This window comes from Pongo pygmaeus, chromosome 6 (genome assembly GCF_028885625.2).
Source record: "Pongo pygmaeus isolate AG05252 chromosome 6, NHGRI_mPonPyg2-v2.0_pri, whole genome shotgun sequence".
NCBI classification, from domain to species: domain Eukaryota; kingdom Metazoa; phylum Chordata; class Mammalia; order Primates; family Hominidae; genus Pongo; species Pongo pygmaeus.
In genome coordinates, this window is record NC_072379.2 from 198,478 (window position 1) to 220,261 (window position 21,784).

Consider the following 21,784-nt stretch of genomic DNA (forward strand, 5'->3'; position numbering starts at 1 on the left):
ACACCGTGGGCAAAACCCAGTGGCGTCCGAGGGTCTGTGTGGTCCCGAGCTGTTAGTGCTGACGGCAACCTGAAATAGTGAAGGCACAGGGCACTCGGCTCGTGTATGTTAACTTCTGTAACTAGTGCACATTAATCACATTAACTAGCCATGTTAACTAGTGATGTAGATTAATAATGATTAATCAATATGAATGAGTCATGTATACTGACGGTTATCTGGGCGATAGATTCTTCAGGGAGGCCGGGGAAGAAGCAGACTGTCCCCTTTGGTCTAAAGGTGGTGGGTTAAGTGGTGGGAGGTGCTCAGGGCAGGTGGGCTGGAAGGGGAGGGCGTTCCAGATGGGGAGAACCTATCTGAAAGGCAGTGGACATCTTCCTGTGTGCATAGAGAGGACGGGTGGCTGCTGGGTGGGAAATGGGGGAATGGGGGGGCCCTGTGGACATCTTCCTGTGTGCATAGAGAGGACGGGTGGCTGCTGGGTGGGAAATGGGGGAATGGGGGGGCCCTGTGGACATCTTCCCGTGTGCATAGAGAGGACGGGTGGCTGCTGGGTGGGAATTAGGGGAATGGGGGGGCCCTGTGGACATCTTCCTGTGTGCATAGAGAGGACGGGTGGCTGCTGGGTGGGAATTGGGGGAATGGGGGGGTCTTGTGGACATCTTCCTGTGTGCACAGAGAGGACGGGTGGCTGCTGGGTGGGAATTAGGGGAATGGGGGGGTCTTGTGGACATCTTCCTGTGTGCATAGAGAGGACGGGTGGCTGCTGGGTGGGAATTAGGGGAATGGGGGGGCCCTGTGGACATCTTCCTGAGTGCACAGAGAGGACGGGTGGCTGCTGGGTGGGAATTGGAGCAATGGGGGGGCCCTGTGGATATCTTCCTGTGTGCATAGAGAGGACGGGTGGCTGCTGGGTGGGAATTGGAGCAATGGGGGGGCCCTGTGGACATCTTCCTGTGTGCATAGAGAGGACGGGTGGCTGCTGGGTGGGAATTAGGGGAATGGGGGGGCCCTGTGGACATCTTCCTGTGTGCATAGAGAGGACGGGTGGCTGCTGGGTGGGAATTAGGGGAATGAGGGGGTCCTGTGGACATCTTCCTGTGTGCATAGCGAGGACGGGTGGCTGCTGGGTGGGAATTAGGGGAATGGGGGGGCCCTGTGGACATCTTCCTGAGTGCACAGAGAGGACGGGTGGCTGCTGGGTGGGAATTGGAGCAATGGGGGGGCCCTGTGGACATCTTCCTGTGTGCATAGAGAGGACGGGTGGCTGCTGGGTGGGAATTGGGGGAATGGGGGGGCCCTGTGGACATCTTCCTGTGTGCATAGAGAGGACGGGTGGCTGCTGGGTGGGAATTAGGGGAATGGGGGGGTCTTGTGGACATCTTCCTGTGTGCATAGAGAGGACGGGTGGCTGCTGGGTGGGAATTGGGGCAACGGGGGGGCCCTGTGGACATCTTCCTGTGTGCATAGAGAGGACGGGTGGCTGCTGGGTGGGAATTACGGGAATGGGGGGGCCCTGTGGATATCTTCCTGTGTGCATAGAGAGGACGGGTGGCTGCTGGGTGGGAACTGGGGCAATGAGGGGGCCCTGTGGACATCTTCCTGTGTGCATAGAGAGGACGGGTGGCTGCTGGGTGGGAATTAGGGGAATGGGGGGGTCCTGTGGACATCTTCCTGTGTGCATAGAGAGGACGGGTGGCCATTGGAGCAGTGCAGATGGGACCTGCTTCCAGAAGAAGAGCTGACTGACCAGATTTGCATAATATGTTTTTATTGCGCTGGGAATTGGGGCCTGGAGGCCCACTGGGGTTTGACTGTGCTGTTGGTTTGATGATGGCCTGGATTTCGGGGGAGAGGCAGCTACAGCGGGAGATGGAGGGAGAGGGCTTAGCAGGTGAGTCTCTGAGACTTGTCCACGGTGTGGGGTGACTTTGGGGTCTGTGCCAGGATGCCCCCACCTCAGCCGGCTTCATGGGCATCAGAGGGATCAGCTCTCCGTGGGTCCCTCCGTGGGCTGGGGTTGGGCAGGCTCTGACTGACCCTTGTCCACTGGGGGCACAGGAGGCTGCATCTGGGAGGGCGTCTCCGTCAGTCCCATCCCCAGGGCCTGTGCCCACACGCCTGGGCTTCTCCCACCAGTGAGGTGAGCTTTTCAAGCGTCGTGAACTTTGGTCTATCTTAAGAAAACCCAAAACTGCACCTTCTTTTCAAGGCCTGGGCTGTGTCCTGGCTCTGCCACCTGCTGGCCCCTTCCTGGGTGGGAGGGCAGGGGTGACCCGTTCAGTGACAGGAGGGTGGGTGTCTGTACCTCCCACCCATCCCGATGAGCACCGAAGGCCTGAGACGCAGGGCAGCTTGTGTGTTGGTCTTTGCAGGGCGACCGTATCTGATTGTAGAGCAGAATTCCAAACGTCTTTCAGCAGAAGACCCACTTGATAGACTGAGTGGTGCGCCCAGGGAGGGTGGCACAGCCCACGGTCCACAGGAAGCCGAGTCCTCAGTCGCTGTGAGATCTTCGTGCCTTTCATTTCTAATTGTTTATTTGCTCCATGGGGAGGAGCTGGCCTCACAGCTGAGCACAGGGTCCAGGGAGACAGGACCTGCTTCCAGAAGAAGAAAGACTGAACTGACCAGATTTGGATAATATGTTGTTATTTTACAAACCGGGATTACAAGCCCTGGAAGGAGCTGATGAGCTGTCGCACCTGAGCCAGGAGGAAACTGTTGAATCCTGTGACCCCGATTACTAAATGGAAACGGGAGCATCAAATGGGGCTTGATCCGGCCACTAATTTTCTCATCGTCGCTTCTTCTTTATCTTACTAAAAAATGTAGTCACTATTCATTGCGGAAACTTAGAAAGCACAGTTAAGGAAAAAACAGAAAACTAAAGCCAACCACAGTTTTACCTTTGGGAGAAAACTACCAAGTTTTAGGCACCCATCCATGCATCCCAGTTTAAAAATCCGTGCAGTGTATTCAGAAGAAAATGGTTATGGAGTCAAAGCTTTTAATAGGCTGCCTTGTTTACTGGTAAAATAATATGCCGTTTGCTGTCATTGAAAACCCCCTGGTGCCGGGTGAGAAGCCGGGATGGAGCCCGTTTACGGAGCCTTGAGCTGCTGGCCCGCCTGAGGCTGGCGTTCAGGTTCTGTGCAGGGTTTTGGAGAGAAATGAGATTCGTTGCTGCTTCCTTCACCTGAGCAGGGCACGGCCTCTGAGAGTTTCACCGACAGACCTGACTGCACAGTGGTCCAGGGCGCTGAGCCCAGCCCGTCTTGACCATGGCTTGTCAAACGTGGTTTCTGACAGAGTAGTGGCTGGAGCAGACGCTGCCTGGAGGGAATGGGCACGTGACCCAGGGTGTGAGCTGTGAGCTCAGGGGCAGCAACAGCCATCAGAAATGGGGAGGGCACATGGCGCTTGAGTGGCCATCGCTGTGGCGAACCCCCACACTGCAGCTGTTCTCAGCACTCGGGGAGGGGACGTGGCACTCCGTGGCCTTTGCTGTGGTGAGCACCCACGCCGTCGCTGTTCTCTGTGCTGAGGGAGGGGACGTGGCACCTGTGTGGCCTTTGCCATGGTGAGCACCCATGCCGTCGCTGTTCTCAGCACTCGGGGAGGGGACGTGGCACTCCATGGCCTTTGCCGTGGTGAGCACCCACATCGTCACTGTTCTCTGTGCTGAAGGAGAGGACGTGGCACCTGTGTGGCCTTCGCTGTGTCCCCACACTGCCGCTGTTCTCAGTGCTCGGGGAGGGGACGTGGCACTCGTGGACTTCGCTGTGGTGAGTCCCCGCGCCACTGCTGTCCTGAGCACTCACAGCATTGCCCCCACGTAGTCCTAAGGGTGGTCCTGGATGAGGCATGTCACCCCCATTCTGCAGGAGCAGCTGAGGTTCTGGCAGGTCACATGAGGCACCACCCTACTCACCAGGACCCTGGAAAGGAGGCGGGACAGGTGTCCACATCCTGAGCCCCATTGTTTTGTAGAAACAGGGTCTCTGTTGCCCAGGCTGGTCTTGAGCCCTGGCCTCAAGCAGTCTTCCCACAGCCTCCCGAGTAGCTGGGACCACGGACACGCACCACGACGTCAGCCTCCCAAGTAGCTGGGACCACGGACACACACGACCACGACGTCAGCCTCCCAGTAGCTGGGACCACGGACACACACGACCACGACGTCAGCCTCCCAGTAGCTGGGACCACGGACACGCATGAACACGACGTCAGCCTCCCAGTAGCTGGGACCACGGACACGCATGACCACGACGTCAGCCTCCCAGTAGCTGGGACCACGGACATGCACGACCACGACGTCAGCCTCCCAGTAGCTGGGACCACGGACACGCACGACCACGACGTCAGCCTCCCGAGTAGCTGGGACCACGGACACGCACCACGACGTCAGCCTCCCAAGTAGCTCGGACCACGGACATGCACCACGACGTCAGCCTCCCAGTAGCTGGGACCACAGACACGCATGACCACGACGTCAGCCTCCCAGTAGCTGGGACCACAGACACGCACCACGACGTCAGCCTCCCAGTAGCTGGGACCACGGACACACACGACCACGACGTCAGCCTCCCAGTAGCTGGGACCACGGACACGCACGACCACGACGTCAGCCTCCCAGTAGCTGGGACCACGGACACGCACGACCACGACGTCAGCCTCCCAGTAGCTGGGACCACGGACACGCACGACCACGACGTCAGCCTCCCGAGTAGCTGGGACCACGGACACACACGACCACGACGTCAGCCTCCCAGTAGCTGGGACCACGGACACGCACGACCACGACGTCAGCCTCCCAGTAGCTGGGACCACGGACACGCACGACCACGACGTCAGCCTCCCAGTAGCTGGGACCACGGACACGCACGACCACGACGTCAGCCTCCCAGTAGCTGGGACCACGGACACGCACGACCACGACGTCAGCCTCCCAGTAGCTGGGACCACGGACACGCACGACCACGACGTCAGCCTCCCAGTAGCTGGGACCACGGACACGCACGACCACGACGTCAGCCTCCCAGTAGCTGGGACCACGGACACGCACCACCACATCAGTTAATTTTTTAATTTTTTGGTAGAGATGGGGTCTTGCTCTGTTGCCCAGGCTGGTCTCAAACTCTCGGCCTCAAGCAAGCCTCCTGCCTCAGCCTCCAAAAGTGCTGGGATTTCAGGCGTGAGCCGCCGCACTCGGGCACTGGGCCCCGTTTAACAGGAGGGGAGGGAGGGAGGTGCAGACCCCTCAGAGGCGCCTGGCTGCAGGAAGCCGAGCACACTGCCCTGAGGTCACATCGGAGGCCGTCGACTGTTCCCGTGGCTGTGCCAGGCTCGGGCCCCGTCTCCCTCCTGCCTGGGGCTGGTGCCAGCTCCTCCCTTGTGCCCAAGTGATGCCCTGTGGATGGTGGGGACTCTGCTTTCTAGTCCGTGCTCTCCCCCGTGCTCCTGGCCTTCCTGGAGGATTCGGTGTCCTCGGGAAGCATCCACGGCACCCCCAGGCCCTCCCCAAAGCCCACTGTCCTCACGTTGACCCTCCCTCCCAGCCAGCCGCCACCTGAGACCTCGGTTCCTCTGGGGCAGTTCTTCCCGTCTGAAGGGAGTGTCTCGAACTTTCTTCCACCAAACCATCCCGCCATCTCCTGCAGGGCTGGGCCCTCCCCGAGCTCCACGCCCTCACCACACGTGCGTGCCCTCCAGCCACGTGGAGGAACCGTGAGGTCCCTGGAGGGTATCCATCGTCCCAGGCTGGCTGGGTTCGGTCTTCCTTCCATGCCATTCCCTCTCTGGCCGTCCCCCTGCTCCACATCCCACGCCACTCCACCAAAAATCTCTCAGATCCTCAGATGTTTCTTGGATTTTTCCATTTTTCCATCTTCGTCCAAACCACCACCGTCTCCTGCAGCTGCCACAGCCCCAGCCTCTCCCACCTCTAGTGTCCACCGTTGGCTCCGGGGCAGCAGCAGCAGCCAGGGACAGAATCTGTGTGGGCCCCTCAGCCCTGTTGCCCCGCGCTGGCCACCCTTACCGTCCCCTAGGACCCCCTGAGACCTGCTGGCTTACCGGCCCCCATACACCTTTGCACCCTCCCGTCCGCTGTGATGCGTCAGTCATGGCCCCCTCGGCCCCGCACACCTGCTCACTGTCTCCTTCAGGGCCTGCACTTGCTCTGCCTCCCCTGCTGGGTTGTGCCGTCCTCTGTGGGGCCGGGGCCAGCCCTGCCCCTCACTCCAAGAGCCGCTCAGATGGTAGCTCCCTAGGGAGGCTGCTCCTGAGCTGCGCCCAGGGCCCCCGCCCTGCTTCCCTCTTCCCCTTTGCACCCGAGCGGTCGCATGCCACCCCACCACGTTCCATTTACGTCTGTCCCGGCAGGGATGCCCGGCTCTTGTTCAGACCCGTGATGTTCACGTGTGACCAGTTCCTGGTGTGGCCCCGTGAGGCCCCCTCACACCGGACAATCCCCCGTGTGGCCCGGACCTACCAGTCCACACCGCGTGACGACCCCCCCATCTCGGGCGACCTGGAGGCCCTCGCTGTGGCCAACTTAGCTCCCGGGGCCGCCCCAGGCCGAGGCCAGCCCCTTCCCTGCTGTGGGAAGCCCCCAGTAGCCCTTTCCTTCTCCACCAGCAAAAAGGAGAACCCGAGGTGGTGGAAGGAGGGTCCCATTGGGAGTTCTTGAGCCTCCTGGTGGCCAAAGCTGGAGGGAGGCTTCTGGAGGCTCCCACACCCCAGCAAGTCCTTGCAGAGCGGCGGGAGCTGCCTCCCATGAGACGGGTGCTTTTAGTCCCAGGTCTCCCCAAAGTCACCCTGCTCAGGCTGCTTGTAGCTCCCCAGAAACGCAGGCGGGAGGTGCCACTCCCCATTCTTAGGCAGGTGCAGGGGGGTGCGTGGGTGTGTGTGGGTGTGCACTGTGCGGATGCAGGGGGTGTGTGTGGGGGTGTGAGTGTGAGTGGCTGTGTGTGGTTGTGCAGGTGTATGTAGGGATGTGTCAGGGGGGTGTCTGTGGGTGTGTAAATGTAGGTTGGTGTTTGTTGGTGTGTAGGTGTGTGCTGATGTGAGTGGGTGTTTGAGGTGTTGCCTGCAGGTAAGCACGCCTGGCCGTCCCTTCTAGAGATTAGGCCCTTGTGTCTGTGCATGTGTAGGTGTGTGTGGGTATGTACATGACTGTGTGTGGGGTGTGTGCTGATGTGTGTGGGTGTATTTGTGTGGGTCCAGGTAAGCACACCTGGCCACCCTTTCTAGAGGTCAGGCCCTGTGTCTGTGGGTGCATGTGTGTGATGTGTAGTGTGTGGGTGTGGTGTGTGTACCTGGGTGTGAGTATGTACATGACTGTGTGTGGGGTGTGTGCTGATGTGTGTGGGTGTATATGTGTGGGTCCAGGTAAGCACGCCTGGCCGTCCCTTCTAGAGATTAGGCCCTTGTGTCTGTGTATGTGTAGGTGTGTGTGAGTGTAGGTGTGTGTGATGTGTAGTGTGTGGGTGTGGTGTGTGTACATGGGTGTGAGTATGTACATGACTGTGTGTGGGGTGTGTGCTGATGTGTGTGGGTGTATATGTGTGGGTCCAGGTAAGCACGCCTGGCCGTCCCTTCTAGAGATTAGGCCCTTGTGTCTGTGTATGTGTAGGTGTGTGTGAGTGTAGGTGTGTGTGATGTGTGTGGGTGTGGTGTGTGTACATGGGTGTGAGTATGTACATGACTGTGTGTGGGGTGTGTGCTGATGTGTGTGGGTGTATATGTGTGGGTCCAGGTAAGCACGCCTGGCCGTCCCTTCTAGAGATTAAGCCCTTGTGTCTGTGTATGTGTAGGTGTGTGTGGTGTGTGTAGGTGTTTGTGGGTATGTACATGACTGTGTGTGGGGTGTGTGCTGATGTGTGTGGGTGTATATGTGTGGGTCCAGGTAAGCACGCCTGGCCGTCCCTTCTAGGGGTCAGGCCCTTGGGTCTGTGGTCAGCATGGAGAGATCCGCCCCAGTGCTCAACCCTGAATGTCAGGCAGGGAATCCATCAGCAGGTGAGAGCTTCACTGCAGAAAACTCAAACTTCCCAGGCAGAGTGGGACCCCTGGACCATGCCCAGAGGACCCGGATTGCAGCCAAGAGCCCTCGTCCGTGCAGGAGAAGGGGCGTGAGGCCAGAGAGTGACCCTGTTTCTCTCCCTCCTTCCTGCAGCCATGAAGTCGGGGGGCACGCAGCTGAAGCTCATCATGACCTTCCAGAATTACGGGCAAGCGCTGTTCAAACCCATGAAGTAAGTGCCGAGGCCTGCGGGCTGGGGCGTGAGGAGCCGGAGCTGCAGGCGAGCAGGCGCCGGGCCTCTGCTGGGGAGGGCCGTGTCTCCTCCCAGGGTGTTTTGGGGAGACTGGTGGCCTCGTTTTCTCTCCTGTCCCACGGCCTCCCCACCTCCCCCCTTTTTATAGGACTGAAAACCTACTGCTGGTTATTCTTACCCTGTGAGAATAAGCATTTATATTTTAAACGAGTAACCTGGAATGTGAACACCAAAGAATGCGTCTCTGAAAGAGGTGACGTCCGCACCCTCCCAGCAGGCCTCCGGAGCCCGCACACCTTTGCTACAAAGGGCCGGACGCGGCTATTTCAGGCTTTGCAGGTGCATGGTCTCTCCCCAGTATTCAGCGGGTGGTCCTAGCCCCAAAGCAGCCAGACGCAGTACTTGGTGATGGGGGAGGCCGAGTTCTAATAAGTCTTCATTTATGCAACAAAACGGGCTGGATGTGGTCCAGTGGACAGTGTGCCCTGTTCTGGATAAAATAGAAACCGTGTCACCAAAACCGATACCACAGCGCTCCGTGGCACGCGCCAGCTCGTGGTGAGGGGTGTTTGGACACCAGTGTGGGTCTTGGGCTTGCTACCTCCAGTGGGCCAAGGTGGTCCTGCCGTCTTCTGTTAGTCCCAAACAAGGCCATGTATGCTCTGGCAAGAGAGATTTGCTGTGTTTCAAGCACGGGCCATAAACCCAGAATGTTCTGAGGGACACGCAGGTCATGCCAGGGAGGCTGCTGGGCTGGGTGGGGCCTGTGGCGGGCCGAGGGGTGTGCGTCCCACAGGAAGGGGCCAGCGGCCTGTCGGCTCACCAGATCTTGGTCATCTGGCCTGATTTCTAACTTTCTAGAGAAGCTAGAAATATGGATTTTTTTTTCCTGGTTTAATCTTGGAGGTAACTAATTCAGAAGCTCTTAATATACTTTGCAGGTCAAACAAAATACAGCTACCTGCTTGCAAGTTGTGGCTGGAGGCGGGTGTTTGCAGCTGGGCTCGGTTTCTGGGCTTCTCATTTCTCTGGACAGATGTCCTGGAGGGACTCCACAGAGGGAGGTGGCCCTGCCCCGGTCTTCCCCCAAGACCCACGAGTCCTGCCTCAGACCCAGGGCTGCCGGGAGCCGGTGGATGAGTCACAGCCCCGTGCCCGAGCCCGGGGCCGAGGGCATCCCCGCTCACACGTTCACACAGGGCCGAGGAGCCGCCGTTCACCAGAATTACACAGAGGCCATCAGAGCTCAGGGCCTGGGGCTAAGGGCTGCTGCCAGGGGTGGGATGAACGCACGGGAGCTGATCCGCTGCCCCCACGGGTCTCACAGCCAGCCCTGCGTGGGGCCTGAGATCACAGCCATTTCCTTCCCCGTTTCTGTGCGTGGATGTGAAACTCAGCCTCCTTGGGCCTCTCGTGGCCGCTGCCCCGGTTGAGGAGGCTCAGCCAGGAGAGATGGCGTCACCCGGAGACCTGAGGGTCTCCTGGGTTACATGAAGGAACTGTTTGAAGACCCTCCTTTCAGGATGCTGTGGTGTGGAGCTGGGGGCGGGCAGGAGACAAATGAGCCTGGGCAGCTGCTGCTGGGCGGACCCTTCCCCTGGTGCTGGGCGGACCCTTCCCCTGGTGCTGGGCGGACCCTTCCCCTGCTGCTGGGCGGACCCTTCCCCTGCTGCTGGGCGGACCCTTCCCCTGGTGCTGGGAGGACCCTTCCCCTGGTGCTGGGCGGACCCTTCCCCTGCTGCTGGGCGGACCCTTCCCCTGCTGCTGGGCGGACCCTTCCCCTGGTGCTGGGAGGACCCTTCCCCTGGTGCTGGGCGGACCCTTCCCCTGGTGCTGGGCGGACCCTTCCCCTGCTGCTGGGCGGACCCTTCCCCTGGCAGTAACGGGAGCGGAATAGTCGTCGAATGGGGGCGTCTTCATCTCCCTTGAGCTGGCTTCGAGCCGCGAGCACGGCTAGGGGAGGCCGACTCCTGCCTCCCACCTGTGGGAGCATTTTTCAGCCTCGCAGATGTTTCCAGGTTCATTCAGGAGCGTCCCCTGGAGGGGTGGCCCTGTCACGCCGAGCTGTGGGACCTTGAGTGCTGTGTCCTGTCCGCAGAGAGCAGAGTGTTCCTGGGCGCCAGCTTGTCCGGCCCCTATATTTCATGGTCCGCGTGAATCCTGAGGCCGCGTGTCTCATCTCGGAGGAGGTGGAAAGTGCAGCTGTGGTTGGAGAACAGTGACATTTATGGAGCTGCTGCTCTGCGCCAGGCCCTGCAGTACCCAGCGTCTCGTGGGCACTCGGTAGCTGTGGGCCTGGTCTGTGCTTGGGGTTTATATACAGAAGCCTTTATGTTTGTCCACCCTCACGTAGCTGTGTGAGTTATAGGAGGTGGCGTTTACCGCTGCGTGAAGACAAGGGGACTGGGGTTTAGAGAAGGGAAGTAGAGACCCTCCTGGACCAGGATCCAGGGTCCCCTTAAGCCCAGGGTGCCCGACTACCCTCCGCCTCCCCCAGCCTTCTCCCTTCCTCCTCCCCCGTCAGCCTCCCCTGGGCCTCCCCCCAGCCTCCCCCAGCCTCCCCCAACCTCCCCCAGCCTCCTCCAACCTCCTCCAACCTCCTCCAACCCCCCCAGCCTCCCCCCAGCCTCCCCCAGCCTCCTCCAACCCCCCCCCAGCCTCCCCCAACCTCCCCCAGCCTCCTCCAACCTCCTCCAACCTCCTCCAACCCCCCCAGCCTCCCCCAACCTCCTCCAACCTCCTCCAACCTCCTCCAACCCCCCCAGCCTCACCCCAGCCTCCTCCAACCTCCTCCAACCTCCTCCAACCTCCTCCAACCCCCCCAGCCTCCCCCAACCTCCTCCAACCTCCTCCAACCTCCTCCAACCCCCCCAGCCTCACCCCAGCCTCCTCCAACCTCCTCCAACCTCCTCCAACCCCCCCAGCCTCACCCCAGCCTCCTCCAACCTCCTCCAACCTCCTCCAACCTCCTCCAACCCCCCCAGCCTCCCCCAACCTCCTCCAACCTCCTCCAACCTCCTCCAACCCCCCCAGCCTCACCCCAGCCTCCTCCAACCTCCTCCAACCTCCTCCAACCTCCTCCAACGCCCCCCAGCCTCCCCCAACCTCCTCCAACCTCCTCCAACCTCCTCCAACCCCCCCCCAGCCTCCCCCCAGCCTCCCCCCAGCCTCCCCCCAGCCTCCTCCAACCTCCTCCAACCTCCCCCAGCCTCCCCCAACCTCCTCCAACCTCCTCCAACCTCCTCCAACCCCCCCCAGCCTCCCCCCAGCCTCCCCCCAGCCTCCTCCAACCTCCTCCAACCCCCCCAGCCTCCCCCCAGCCTCCCCCCAGCCTCCTCCAACCTCCTCCAACCCCCTCAGCCTCCCCCCAGCCTCCCCCCAGCCTCCCCCAACCTCCCCCAACCTCCCCCAACCTCCTCCAAACTCCTCCAACCTCCTCCAACCTCCTCCAACCCCCCCAGCCTCCCCCCAGCCTCCCCCAACCTCCCCCAACCTCCCCCAACCTCCTCCAGCCTCCCCCAGCCTCTCCCAGGCCTCCCCCCAGCCTCCCCCAGCCTCCCCCAGCCTCCCCCCAGCCTCCCCCAGCCTCCCCCAGCCTCCCCCCAGCCTCCCCCAGCCTCCCCCAACCTCCCCCAAACTCCTCCAAACTCCTCCAGCCTCCTCCAGCCTCCTCCAGCCTCCCCCAGCCTCTCCCAGGCCTCCCCCAGCCTCCCCCAGCCTCCCCTCAGCCTCCCCCCAGCCTCCCCCCAGCCTCCCCCAGCCTCCCCCCAGCCTCCCCTAACCTCCCCCAACCTCCCCCAAACTCCTCCAACCTCCTCCAGCCTCCTCCAGCCTCCCCCAGCCTCTCCCAGGCCTCCTCCCAGCCTCCCCCCAGCCTCCCCCCAGCCTCCCCCAACCTCCCCCATCCTCCCCCCAGCCTCCCCCCGCCTCCTCCAACCTCCTCCAACCTCCTCCAACCCCCTCCAACCTCCTCCAACCCCCCCAGCCTCCCCCCAGCCTCCCCCCATCCTCCCCCAGCCTCCCCGCAGCTTCCCCCCAGCCTCCTCCACCCTCCCAGCCTTTTCTGAGCCTCCCCTTGGACATCTCCCTGCCTCCTACCAGCCTCCCCACAACCTCCCGAAACCTCCCCCAGACCTCCCCCAGCCTCTTCCAACCTCCCAGCCTGCCCCCAACCTTCCACCTCACCTCCCCCACCTCTTCCTCCCCAGGCCTCCCCAAACCTCCCCAGTCCCCCACCGTGATGGGCACCCCACGTCCCCAGCGTGGCCACATGTGGGGCTGACCTTAGAGGTCAGGGGACCTCCCATGGTCCTGCAGCGGGCAGAGGTGGCGCCAGGCTCCAGAGCCCCCTCCCTAGGACCCGTTTGTCAGGGCCCTGCCATCCCAGCTTGCCTGAAGGCCGAGGCTGCTGATGGACGGGCTGGGCCGGGCTGTGCTGTCACCGGGGGAGGCCGGTGTGACGCGTGGGCTGAGCGGGGAGGTGGGGGCTGGGTTAGAGCATAGCCAGGAAACAGGCCTGAGAAGCCTGCTGCAGTTGGGGAAACTGAGGCCCGGAAAGGGAAAGGATGCATCTGAGGCCGTGGCGTCCAGAGGCTGGTCCGGGACTCGGCCTTCCCACAGGGCACATGGCGGGCAGAGGCAGGGACCCCACACCTCAGGCGGGCCCACGTGTGCGCACCTTTCACAAACCTCCCAGCTCGGTCCTCTCACCGCCGCCCCCCAGGTCAGGTCAGGGCCTTGCCTGGTGCCCGACCCTCCTTTGCCGACCCGGGCCTGGGTCTGTCATTGATCGAGGTCCTGCAGCCAGTCGTGCCCCTGATGACCTGTGGGGGCTGTGCCCAGGGCCTGGGGGATGATCGTTTCTTCTTCTGCAGAGGCTGTGGTTTGCACACGAAAGCAGCTGTGGTTCATGACCAGAGCATTAATGAGTTAAAATCCATGATTAATAGTTCTCTTTAGAGGCCGGGCACAGTGGCTCCGTAATCCCAGCACTTTGGGAGGCCGAGGCTGGCGGATCATTTGAAACCAGGAGTTCAAGACCAGCCTGGCCAACATGGTGAAACCCCATCTCTACGAAAAGTATAAAAATTAGCCGGGTGTGCTGGTTTGTGCCTGTGATCCCAGCTACTCAGGAGGCTGAAGCAGGAGATTCACTTGAACCTGGGAGGTGGAGGTTACAGTGAGCCGAGATCACGCCACTGCACTCCAGCCTGAGGGACAGAACAAGACTCCGTCTCAAAAAAAAGAAGTTTTCTTTAATAAAGGACTTTGCTCTATGCGCTCATCATGGCGTGTGAGTTCTTAGTACAACATCGTGAATTAGTTAGATGAGCACAGTGTTTCTCCTCTGAGGTGCTATAGATGTACGGTGAGAGGCTGTAGATGAGGGGCCGGCGGTGAGGTGGGGGCCAGGCCTGGGGTGCTGCACGGTGTACGTGAGGCAGGGTCACCAGTAGAAGTTTTAGGTTCTCCATTTCTAATAGACGCTGAAAAGCACATGTAGCCGGCACTTGAGCCCAAGAGCTCCTGGGTGCTTTTGCTTTAGGGTTAAGATATTTACATTCTTTGTTTAAAGTCAGCTTTATCGGGATATAATTCACATGCCATGCGATTCACCCACTTAAAGTCTGCAGCTCGGGGGCTTTTAGCTCAGAACCATGCGTTCATCACCACAGTTGATTTTAGCCCATTTTCCAGGACTCCACAAAGAAATCCTTCACCATTCTGCCATCACTCCTCAACCCCCTTGTCCCCCTCCAGCACCCGCCAAGCACTAGTCTACTTTTTGCTTCTTGATATTAATGAGTTACTTATTCTGGATTTTCACACAAATGGAATCTGCAGTGTGTAGTCCTCTGTGAGTGACATGGGGGGCTCTGGAATCTGCAGTGTGTAGTCCTCTGTGAGTGACATGGGGGGCTCTGGAATCTGCAGCGTGTAGTCCTCTGTGAGTGACATGGGGGCCTCTGGAATCTGCAGTGTGTAGTCCTCTGTGAGTGACATGGGGGGCTCTGGAATCTGCAGTGTGTAGTCCTCTGTGAGTGACATGGGGGGCTCTGGAATCTGCAGTGTGTAGTCCTCTGTGAGTGACATGGAGGGCTCTGGAATCTGCAGTGTGTAGTCCTTTGTGAGTGACATGGGGGGCTCTGGAATCTGCAGTGTGTAGTCCTCTGTGAGTGACATGGGGGGCTCTGGAATCTGCAGTGTGTAGTCCTCTGTGAGTGACATGGGGGGCTCTGGAATCTGCAGTGTGTAGTCCTCTGTGAGTGACATGGGGGGCTCTGGAATCTGCAGTGTGTAGTCCTCTGTGAGTGACATGGGGGGCTCTGGAATCTGCAGTGTGTAGTCCTCTGTGAGTGACATGGGGGGCTCTGGAATCTGCAGCGTGTAGTCCTCTGTGAGTGACATGGGGGGCTCTGGAATCTGCAGTGTGTAGTCCTTTGTGAGTGACATGGGGGGCTCTGGAATCTGCAGCGTGTAGTCCTCTGTGAGTGACATGGGGGGCTCTGGAATCTGCAGCGTGTAGTCCTCTGTGAGTGACATGGGGGGCTCTGGAATCTGCAGTGTGTAGTCCTCTGTGAGTGACATGGGGGGCTCTGGAATCTGCAGCGTGTAGTCCTCTGTGAGTGACATGGGGGGCTCTGGAATCTGCAGTGTGTAGTCCTCTGTGAGTGACATGGGGGGCTCTGGAATCTGCAGCGTGTAGTCCTCTGTGAGTGACATGGGGGGCTCTGGAATCTGCAGTGTGTAGTCCTCTGTGAGTGACATGGGGGGCTCTGGAATCTGCAGTGTGTAGTCCTCTGTGAGTGACATGGGGGGCTCTGGAATCTGCAGTGTGTAGTCCTCTGTGAGTGACATGCCGGGCTCTGGAATCTGCAGTGTGTAGTCCTTTGTGACTGACACGTGTTCCAGCGCTCATCGGTGCTGCAGCACGCATAGGTGCCTCACTGGTTTTCACGGCTGAGTAATATTCCACGGTGTGGCTGTTCATTCGTTCCTCTGTTGATGGGCATTTGAGTTGTTTCCACTTTTTGACAATCAAGGATAATGTTGCTTTGAGCAGCTGTGTATGAGGCTTTGCGGGGCAGGTATTTTCAGCTCTCTTGGATATATTCCGGGGAGCAGTTGCCAGATCACATGATAACTGCGTTTAACTGTTTGAGGAACTGACCGTCCGTTTTCCGCAGCGGCTGCACCATCTTGTAACCCTGCGAGCTCGTTTCCGGGTTCCAGTTTCTCCAGCTCCTCGTCAGCGTGTGCTGTTGTCTGGCTTTTTGATGACGGCCGTCCCGGTGGGGGTGGAGGGGTTTCGTGGTGGTTTTGACTTGCACGTCCCAGTGACTGATACTGGAGCATCTTTCCATGTGGGCACGGGCCATTTACGTGTCTTCTTTAAAGAAATGTCTGTCAGAGCTTTTGCCATTTTGTTCAGTTGGGTTATTTGTCTTTTTGTTACTAAGTTTTAAGACATCTTGGCCAGGCACGGTGGCTCACGCCTGTAATCCCAGCACTTTGGGAGGCCGAGGCGGGTGGATCGTCTGAGGTTGGGAGTTCGAGACCAGCCTGACCCACATGGTGAAACCCCGTCTCTACTAAAAGTACAAAATTAGCCGGGCGTGGTGAGGGGCGCCTGTAATCGCAGCTACTCAGGAGGCTGAGGCAGGAGAATCGCTTGAACCCAGGAGGCGGAGGTTGCAGTGAGCCGAGATCACACCACTGCACTCCAGCCTGGGCAACAAGAGTGAAACTCGGTCTCAAAAAAAAAACTTTACGTGTTCTAAATACAAGACCCTTACCACACATGTGGTATCGTTTGAAGGACAAACTTAACTTTAGGACGTCCAATTTAGCTACTGTTGTTGTTCTTGTACTCTTGGTGTAATTATGTTTTAATGTTGAAAACATGTGTGTTAGGTAAAGAGCGGTGCAGGAGGCGGTACCTGGACTTGGCAGGGTCAGCGGAACAGGTGCGACTTTAGGAAGCACCACGTCGCCGCAGAGCGATGGACCTGACTGAGTGCCCTCACCTCCTGGAACTCAGCGTACCCATCTGTCAACAAGGGCGTCGGAAGAAGAGGTCTCAGGCGCTTGCAGGGCTGAACCCTTCTGACCTGGCCTAGGAGATCGGGCACCGGCTTTCCAGCTTGGAGAAGTGGGGGACGGAGCATGGGTTTGAGTCCGGTGGACACACCAAGCAGGCTGTTGGCTACAAATTCCATCTTGCGTCCCGGAAAGAACCTTCCAGGCATATGCGGCGGCTGCCCGTGACGCTGGCTGTGACCGCCTCCAGGTAGAAATATTCATTTAGTCATTCCACAAACACGGAGTGCCAGGCCTGGCCTCCCGCCAAGCACTGGGAACACAGACGTGACTCAGACTCGAAGCCTGCAGGGGGTCTGACCTCTGGAAGTGGGGAGGCCCAGCCACAGGTGCTGCCTAAACGCTCCTCGTCACTACACCCTCCTATGCTCCACGGGAGACGGGCAGCTACGTGTGTCCAGTCTCCCAAAGTGGCCCAGGAGGACAGGGCGTGGTTGACAGTGGGAGCTACGCACAGAGTGCAAGGAGAAATGTACGAAAGAGGCTGAGTGAGCGAGTGAGCACCGTACCACGTAGCTCAGAGGCTCCAGCTGGGTGGGGGGGCAGGGCCCACAGTGGTGTATGGAGAGGATGGGGCTGGGTCTCTGGTGGTAGCAGATTCCCAGCCTGTGGGGTGACATCTCGCTGAGGAAAGGCCAGCTGGGAGCCCTGGTCCTTGATGCTGGCCGGGGGGGGTCTTTTCTCCAGAGACACCTGCCCTCCCTGCTCTTTCCAGCCTGGGAGTTTCTGGCCGTCCGCCACCTGGTGATGGGGCTTAGGCATTGAGATTTGTCTCGTGTTTGCCAGGCTGGGTTTACGGTGTCTGGGGCGGGGTTCCTGCCCCCTGCATCCATCTCCCTTCGTGTCCCGGTCCTGCTGTCCGGGCCTTGGCTCAGCGTCTGGGGCTGATGCTCCGTGGTGGGTCTCGGGGCCTGCAGCCCTTCTCTGTTAAAGTCTGCTTTTCTTTCCTTTTGCAAAGAATAGAAACACGTATGCATGTGTGTGTGTGTGTGAGTGTGTGTGTGTGTGCGTCTATGTCTCCCAAAGAGACTGTCTGCGAACAGCTGTCCCAAGGCCCAGGGATTCCTCCCAGCCAAGATACATGAACAGAGGCAGCTGCAGAACGGCTTGCGGGCTGAGACGGTATTTCTAGATGCAGAAACTTTAGCCCTCCTTCCGGGCTCTGACAACACATGGCCCGCTGGGGCCTGTCTCTGGGCAGCAGAGCTTGAGCAGTGATGAGGAATTAAAGGCAGGAGCGGGGGCCCACCCTGAACGGCCTCATCCCAAGCAGCATCGTACTGGTGTGAAGAGGCCCTGTGTCCTGTCTGACTGGCTTCCCGTGACCCAGGCACAGCTCCGGGGCCGCAGCCAGATGCCTCCTCTACCGAGCTAAGGCGCCCAAGGGGAGGGTGGCCGTCAGCGGCCCCCCAGGGGTGAGCAGGTGCAGCTCAGACAAACCTTTCCCAGGTGCCCTGGGGCTGCTGAGCACCCGAGGCCTGTGGGGGAGGCGGACACAGCTTTGGCCTCGGCCTTGCAGCTGCGTGGGGCCTTCTGCGGGACCTGTGTGCAGTGGGGGTGTTATTGGGGTCAAGGCTTGCCCAGGCCCCTCCTGGGGTCGTCACCCCTGGCTCCTGTCGCTTTCTCTAGGTTGTGACATGGAGGTCACAGATGTGGGTGAGCTCCAGCCCCTCCCAGGTGCCCCCCTTTAGGGTGGAGCTGCATTTGGCTGTTTGTGCATCAAGGCGGGTAACGTGCACCTGGACCTGGGGGAATTTCAGGGCCGTCCTGGGAGGGGGTGCTGAGATGGTGGCCTCGGGCTCGGCTTGAGGTTAGGTGTGTCCCGAGAACGCACTGGATGGCAGACAGCTGCCCGGTACAGGGCGGCCCTAGAGAGGTGCCGGCTTTCCCTGAAGCGGCTTCTGAGGCCTCCCTTGCAGCCGTGTGTAGGGCCAGGCAGAGGCGCCCTGAGGGTTCTCTGCAGTCCCACGTGGCCACGTCCAGAGAGGGCAAAACAGATGCAATATTAATAAGAAAGACGGCAGAACAATGACCCGGGGTCCACGCGTCACTGCAAAGCTTTCCGTTTGTACGAGGAGAGGACTGAGAGGTTCGATGAGCACCTGGCTGGGGCTGGCCGCAGCGGCCACCCTCAGAGGAAGAGAGGCCTGGCCGATGGTGGTGCACGTCGGCTGGGAGAGGAGGTGCAGCTGGCTCTTTAATTGATGTTCTATCGATGTTCCTGTTCGATAAGCCACCTGGGGTCCTGTACAGCGGGCCGAGGGCTGCCCGTCCCCGTCGGCCCCGGGATGCTCTGTTAGGAGACGTATGAGGAGTGGTGAGGTAGGGGTTGGACGCTCAGGCCTGCCGCCTGTGGCTGGCTCTCGAACTTGCCCGGCACAGGAGCTGCCAGGCAGGCTACAGCGTTCATCGGGCAGCTCAAGCCCAGCCACAACCACACGGGCTGCTTTTCTCGATGAAGCAAAGTATTCAGGTGTCCACCACGTGGCTGTGGGGCCTTCCGGCAGCTCCTCACCCCCAGGCCTGGGCTCAGTGCTTTCCGGCGCTCCCGTCCTGGAGGGTCCCTCCATGTGCCCTGCGGGGCCTCCGTCCAGTGCCGCGCCGCGTGCTGCTTCCTCCGTTCACCTGCACTGACCCTCGGGTGTGGCTCCTGTGACGCGAGTGCACGAGCTGCTCAACGTCCCGGTAAGCTCGTGGCCCAGCCGGGGCCGACGGGAGGCCGGGACGCCAAGCTCCGAGCCTGGTCAGAGGGAGGGAGGGGCAGGGTCTGAGTGACTAGTGTGTGGGCGTCGTCGTGCCGCCTCACCGCCGCTCTGACCCCTCCTGCCTCTCTGGACATGACCCGTGTCCACCACGTGGCCCAGCCGAGGACAGGGCTGGTCACTCCTCCATCCCAGGGCTCGCTCAGCCAATGCTTATTGATTGATATAGATCGGGAAACTGAGGTGGGAGAGGTGACTGGAGCTGACACGGGCCCAGGACGGACAGATCACTCCGGTCCAGCCGGGAGCTGACACGGGCCCAGGACGGACAGATCACTCCGGTCCAGCCGGGAGCTGACACGGGACCAGGACGGACAGATCACTCCCGTCCAGCCGGGAGCTGACACGGGCCCAGGACGGACAGATCACTCCGGTCCAGCCGGGAGCTGACACGGGCCCAGGACGGACAGATCACTCCGGTCCAGCCGGGAGCTGACACGGGCCCAGGACGGACAGATCACTCCGGTCCAGCCGGGAGCTGACACGGGCCCAGGACGGACAGATCACTCCGGTCCAGCCGGGAGCTGACACGGGCCCAGGACGGACAGATCACTCCCGTCCAGCCGGGAGCTGACACGGGCCCAGGACGGACAGATCACTCCCGTCCAGCCGGGAGCTGACACGGGCCCAGGACGGACAGATCACTCCCGTCCAGCCGGGAGCTGACACGGGCCCAGGACGGACAGATCACTCCGGTCCAGCCGGGAGCTGACACGGGCCCAGGACGGACAGATCACTCCGGTCCAGCCGGGAGCTGACACGGGCCCAGGACGGACAGATCACTCCGGTCCAGCCGGGAGCTGACACGGGCCCAGGACGGACAGATCACTCCGGTCCAGCCGGGAGCTGACACGGGCCCAGGACGGACAGATCACTCCGGTCCAGCCGGGAGCTGACACAGGCCCAGGACACACAGATCACTCTAGTCCAACCCAAACCCAGTGGCATGGACGGGACTTGCTCAGAACCTGTTAGCAGCTCAGACAGGACATACAGTGAGGGTTCGCCAGTGCTCCCCACCACACAGTGGCTACAGGGGACCAGGCACCCCACCTCTGGACATCACGGGTGGTGGTGGTGTTTGGAGGCACGGTTGCCTTTCTGCGGTTCTTGTCCTTTCTCCTTGATGCAGGAAGCCAGGCTCCACCTGGGGCGAGGTTTGAGGGGAGCGTGTGACTTCGTTGTCCAGGGCTGGGCAGGTGAACAGGTGGAGAATGGGGGAAGGGGCTGGGGTCACTGCATGAACCCTGTTGTGAATGTGCACAGTCCGTGCTTGCTGAGTGCATGGATGAAAAGTGAAGGACGCCCAGCCTAGGACAGCAACAGCCAGCCCAGGACAGCAACAGCCAGCCCAGGACAGCAACGGCCAGCCCAGGGCGGCAACGGCCAGCCCAGAACGGTAACGGCCAGCCCAGGACGGCAACGGCCAGCCCAGGGCGGCAACGGCCAGCCCAGAACGGTAACGGCCAGCCCAGGGCGGCAACGGCCAGCCCAGGGCGGCAACGGCCAGCCCAGGACGGCAACGGCCAGCCCAGGGCAGTAACGGCCAGCCCAGAACAGTAACGGCCAGCCGGGGCTGTCGCCAGGGTCTGAGGGAGGCGAGTTCCCTCTTGGAGTGGGGGCTTGGCTTGGAATCCCGTACCTGAAGCAGCAGGAGGTGCCTGGGCCGTGGCTGTGCAGGGGTCTTGGCCGAAGGCCTTGGGAGTCACGGGAAAAGCAATTCTGGCCAAGAGGACGCCCGGCAGTCCTGCAGACTCCCGCGTGAATCCCGCCAGGCAGGGACCGAGCCTCCAGGGCGGGGGTTAGGACGGGGAGAGCAGGGGAGCTGGGCTCACACTGGCTCTTCTCCTAGAGTCCGCGGGAGCTTGGGCTGCCAAGGCTGGGCCACGCCTGTGCCTGACGTGGGGTGAGCAGTGAGGCTGCCTCTGAGCTGGGAGCTGCTGCGGGCAGAGGGCTTGGGCTGATGTAGCCCACTGGGGGCCCGAGGGAGACACGGGTGGTTCCTGCCAGGGGCTCTGCAGCTCCTCAGTCCCCTCAGGAGTCCCAGTGCTTGAGTTTCCTATCCCCAAAAGAGGGCCGCTAGCCAGCCTGGAGCTGAAGGGAACCCCGGAATTCAAGATGGACACTTCTGGTCAGCCAGCCTCAGACCCCGGGCTCCATGAACGGGGAGGGGGCCGAGCGCCGGGTGCCACGCTGCAGCCTTTGCTGGCCCTCCCTGCCGCCTCGGTGACTGATGTAGGCGTCCAGCCCAGGCACGGATGGCGTGGATGGGCCAAGGACAGCCAGCGTGGGAACCCTTGGCTACTGGTGACTGATGTAGGCACCCAGCCCAGGTGTGGACAGGGTGGCCGGGTCGAGGACAGGCAGCGTGGGAACGCTTGGCTCCTGCAGGGCTGTCCGAGGAGTTGGACGTGGAGCACAAGGTGGCCAGTGTCAGGCCCTGCGCCACACTGGCCAGTCCCCCTCAGGAGGACTGGGATGGACATGGCATGGATCAGAGGTCAGAGCCTGTGCAGGGCCCAGCCTGGCGTGGCCCAGATCCCCAAATACCACTACCTCTGGCAGAGACGCAGGGCAGCGCCTGTGAATAGCCAGAGACCCCAGGAGGCCTCTGGGCAGCTGGTGTTTCTCTTCCCTGGG

The 21,784-nt window shown here is 60.8% G+C and overlaps 1 protein-coding gene across 1 annotated transcript in view; it reads left to right on the top strand.

The window, feature by feature from the left end:
* FAM20C (FAM20C golgi associated secretory pathway kinase) overlaps nucleotides 1–21,784 on the top strand; it is a 69,210-nt gene that overhangs the window by 9,510 nt on the left and 37,916 nt on the right. The window contains exon 3 of the mRNA XM_054495054.2: nucleotides 8,183–8,261. Within this exon, the coding sequence (XP_054351029.1) occupies nucleotides 8,183–8,261 (79 nt within the window). The remainder of the gene's footprint in view (nucleotides 1–8,182; nucleotides 8,262–21,784) is intronic.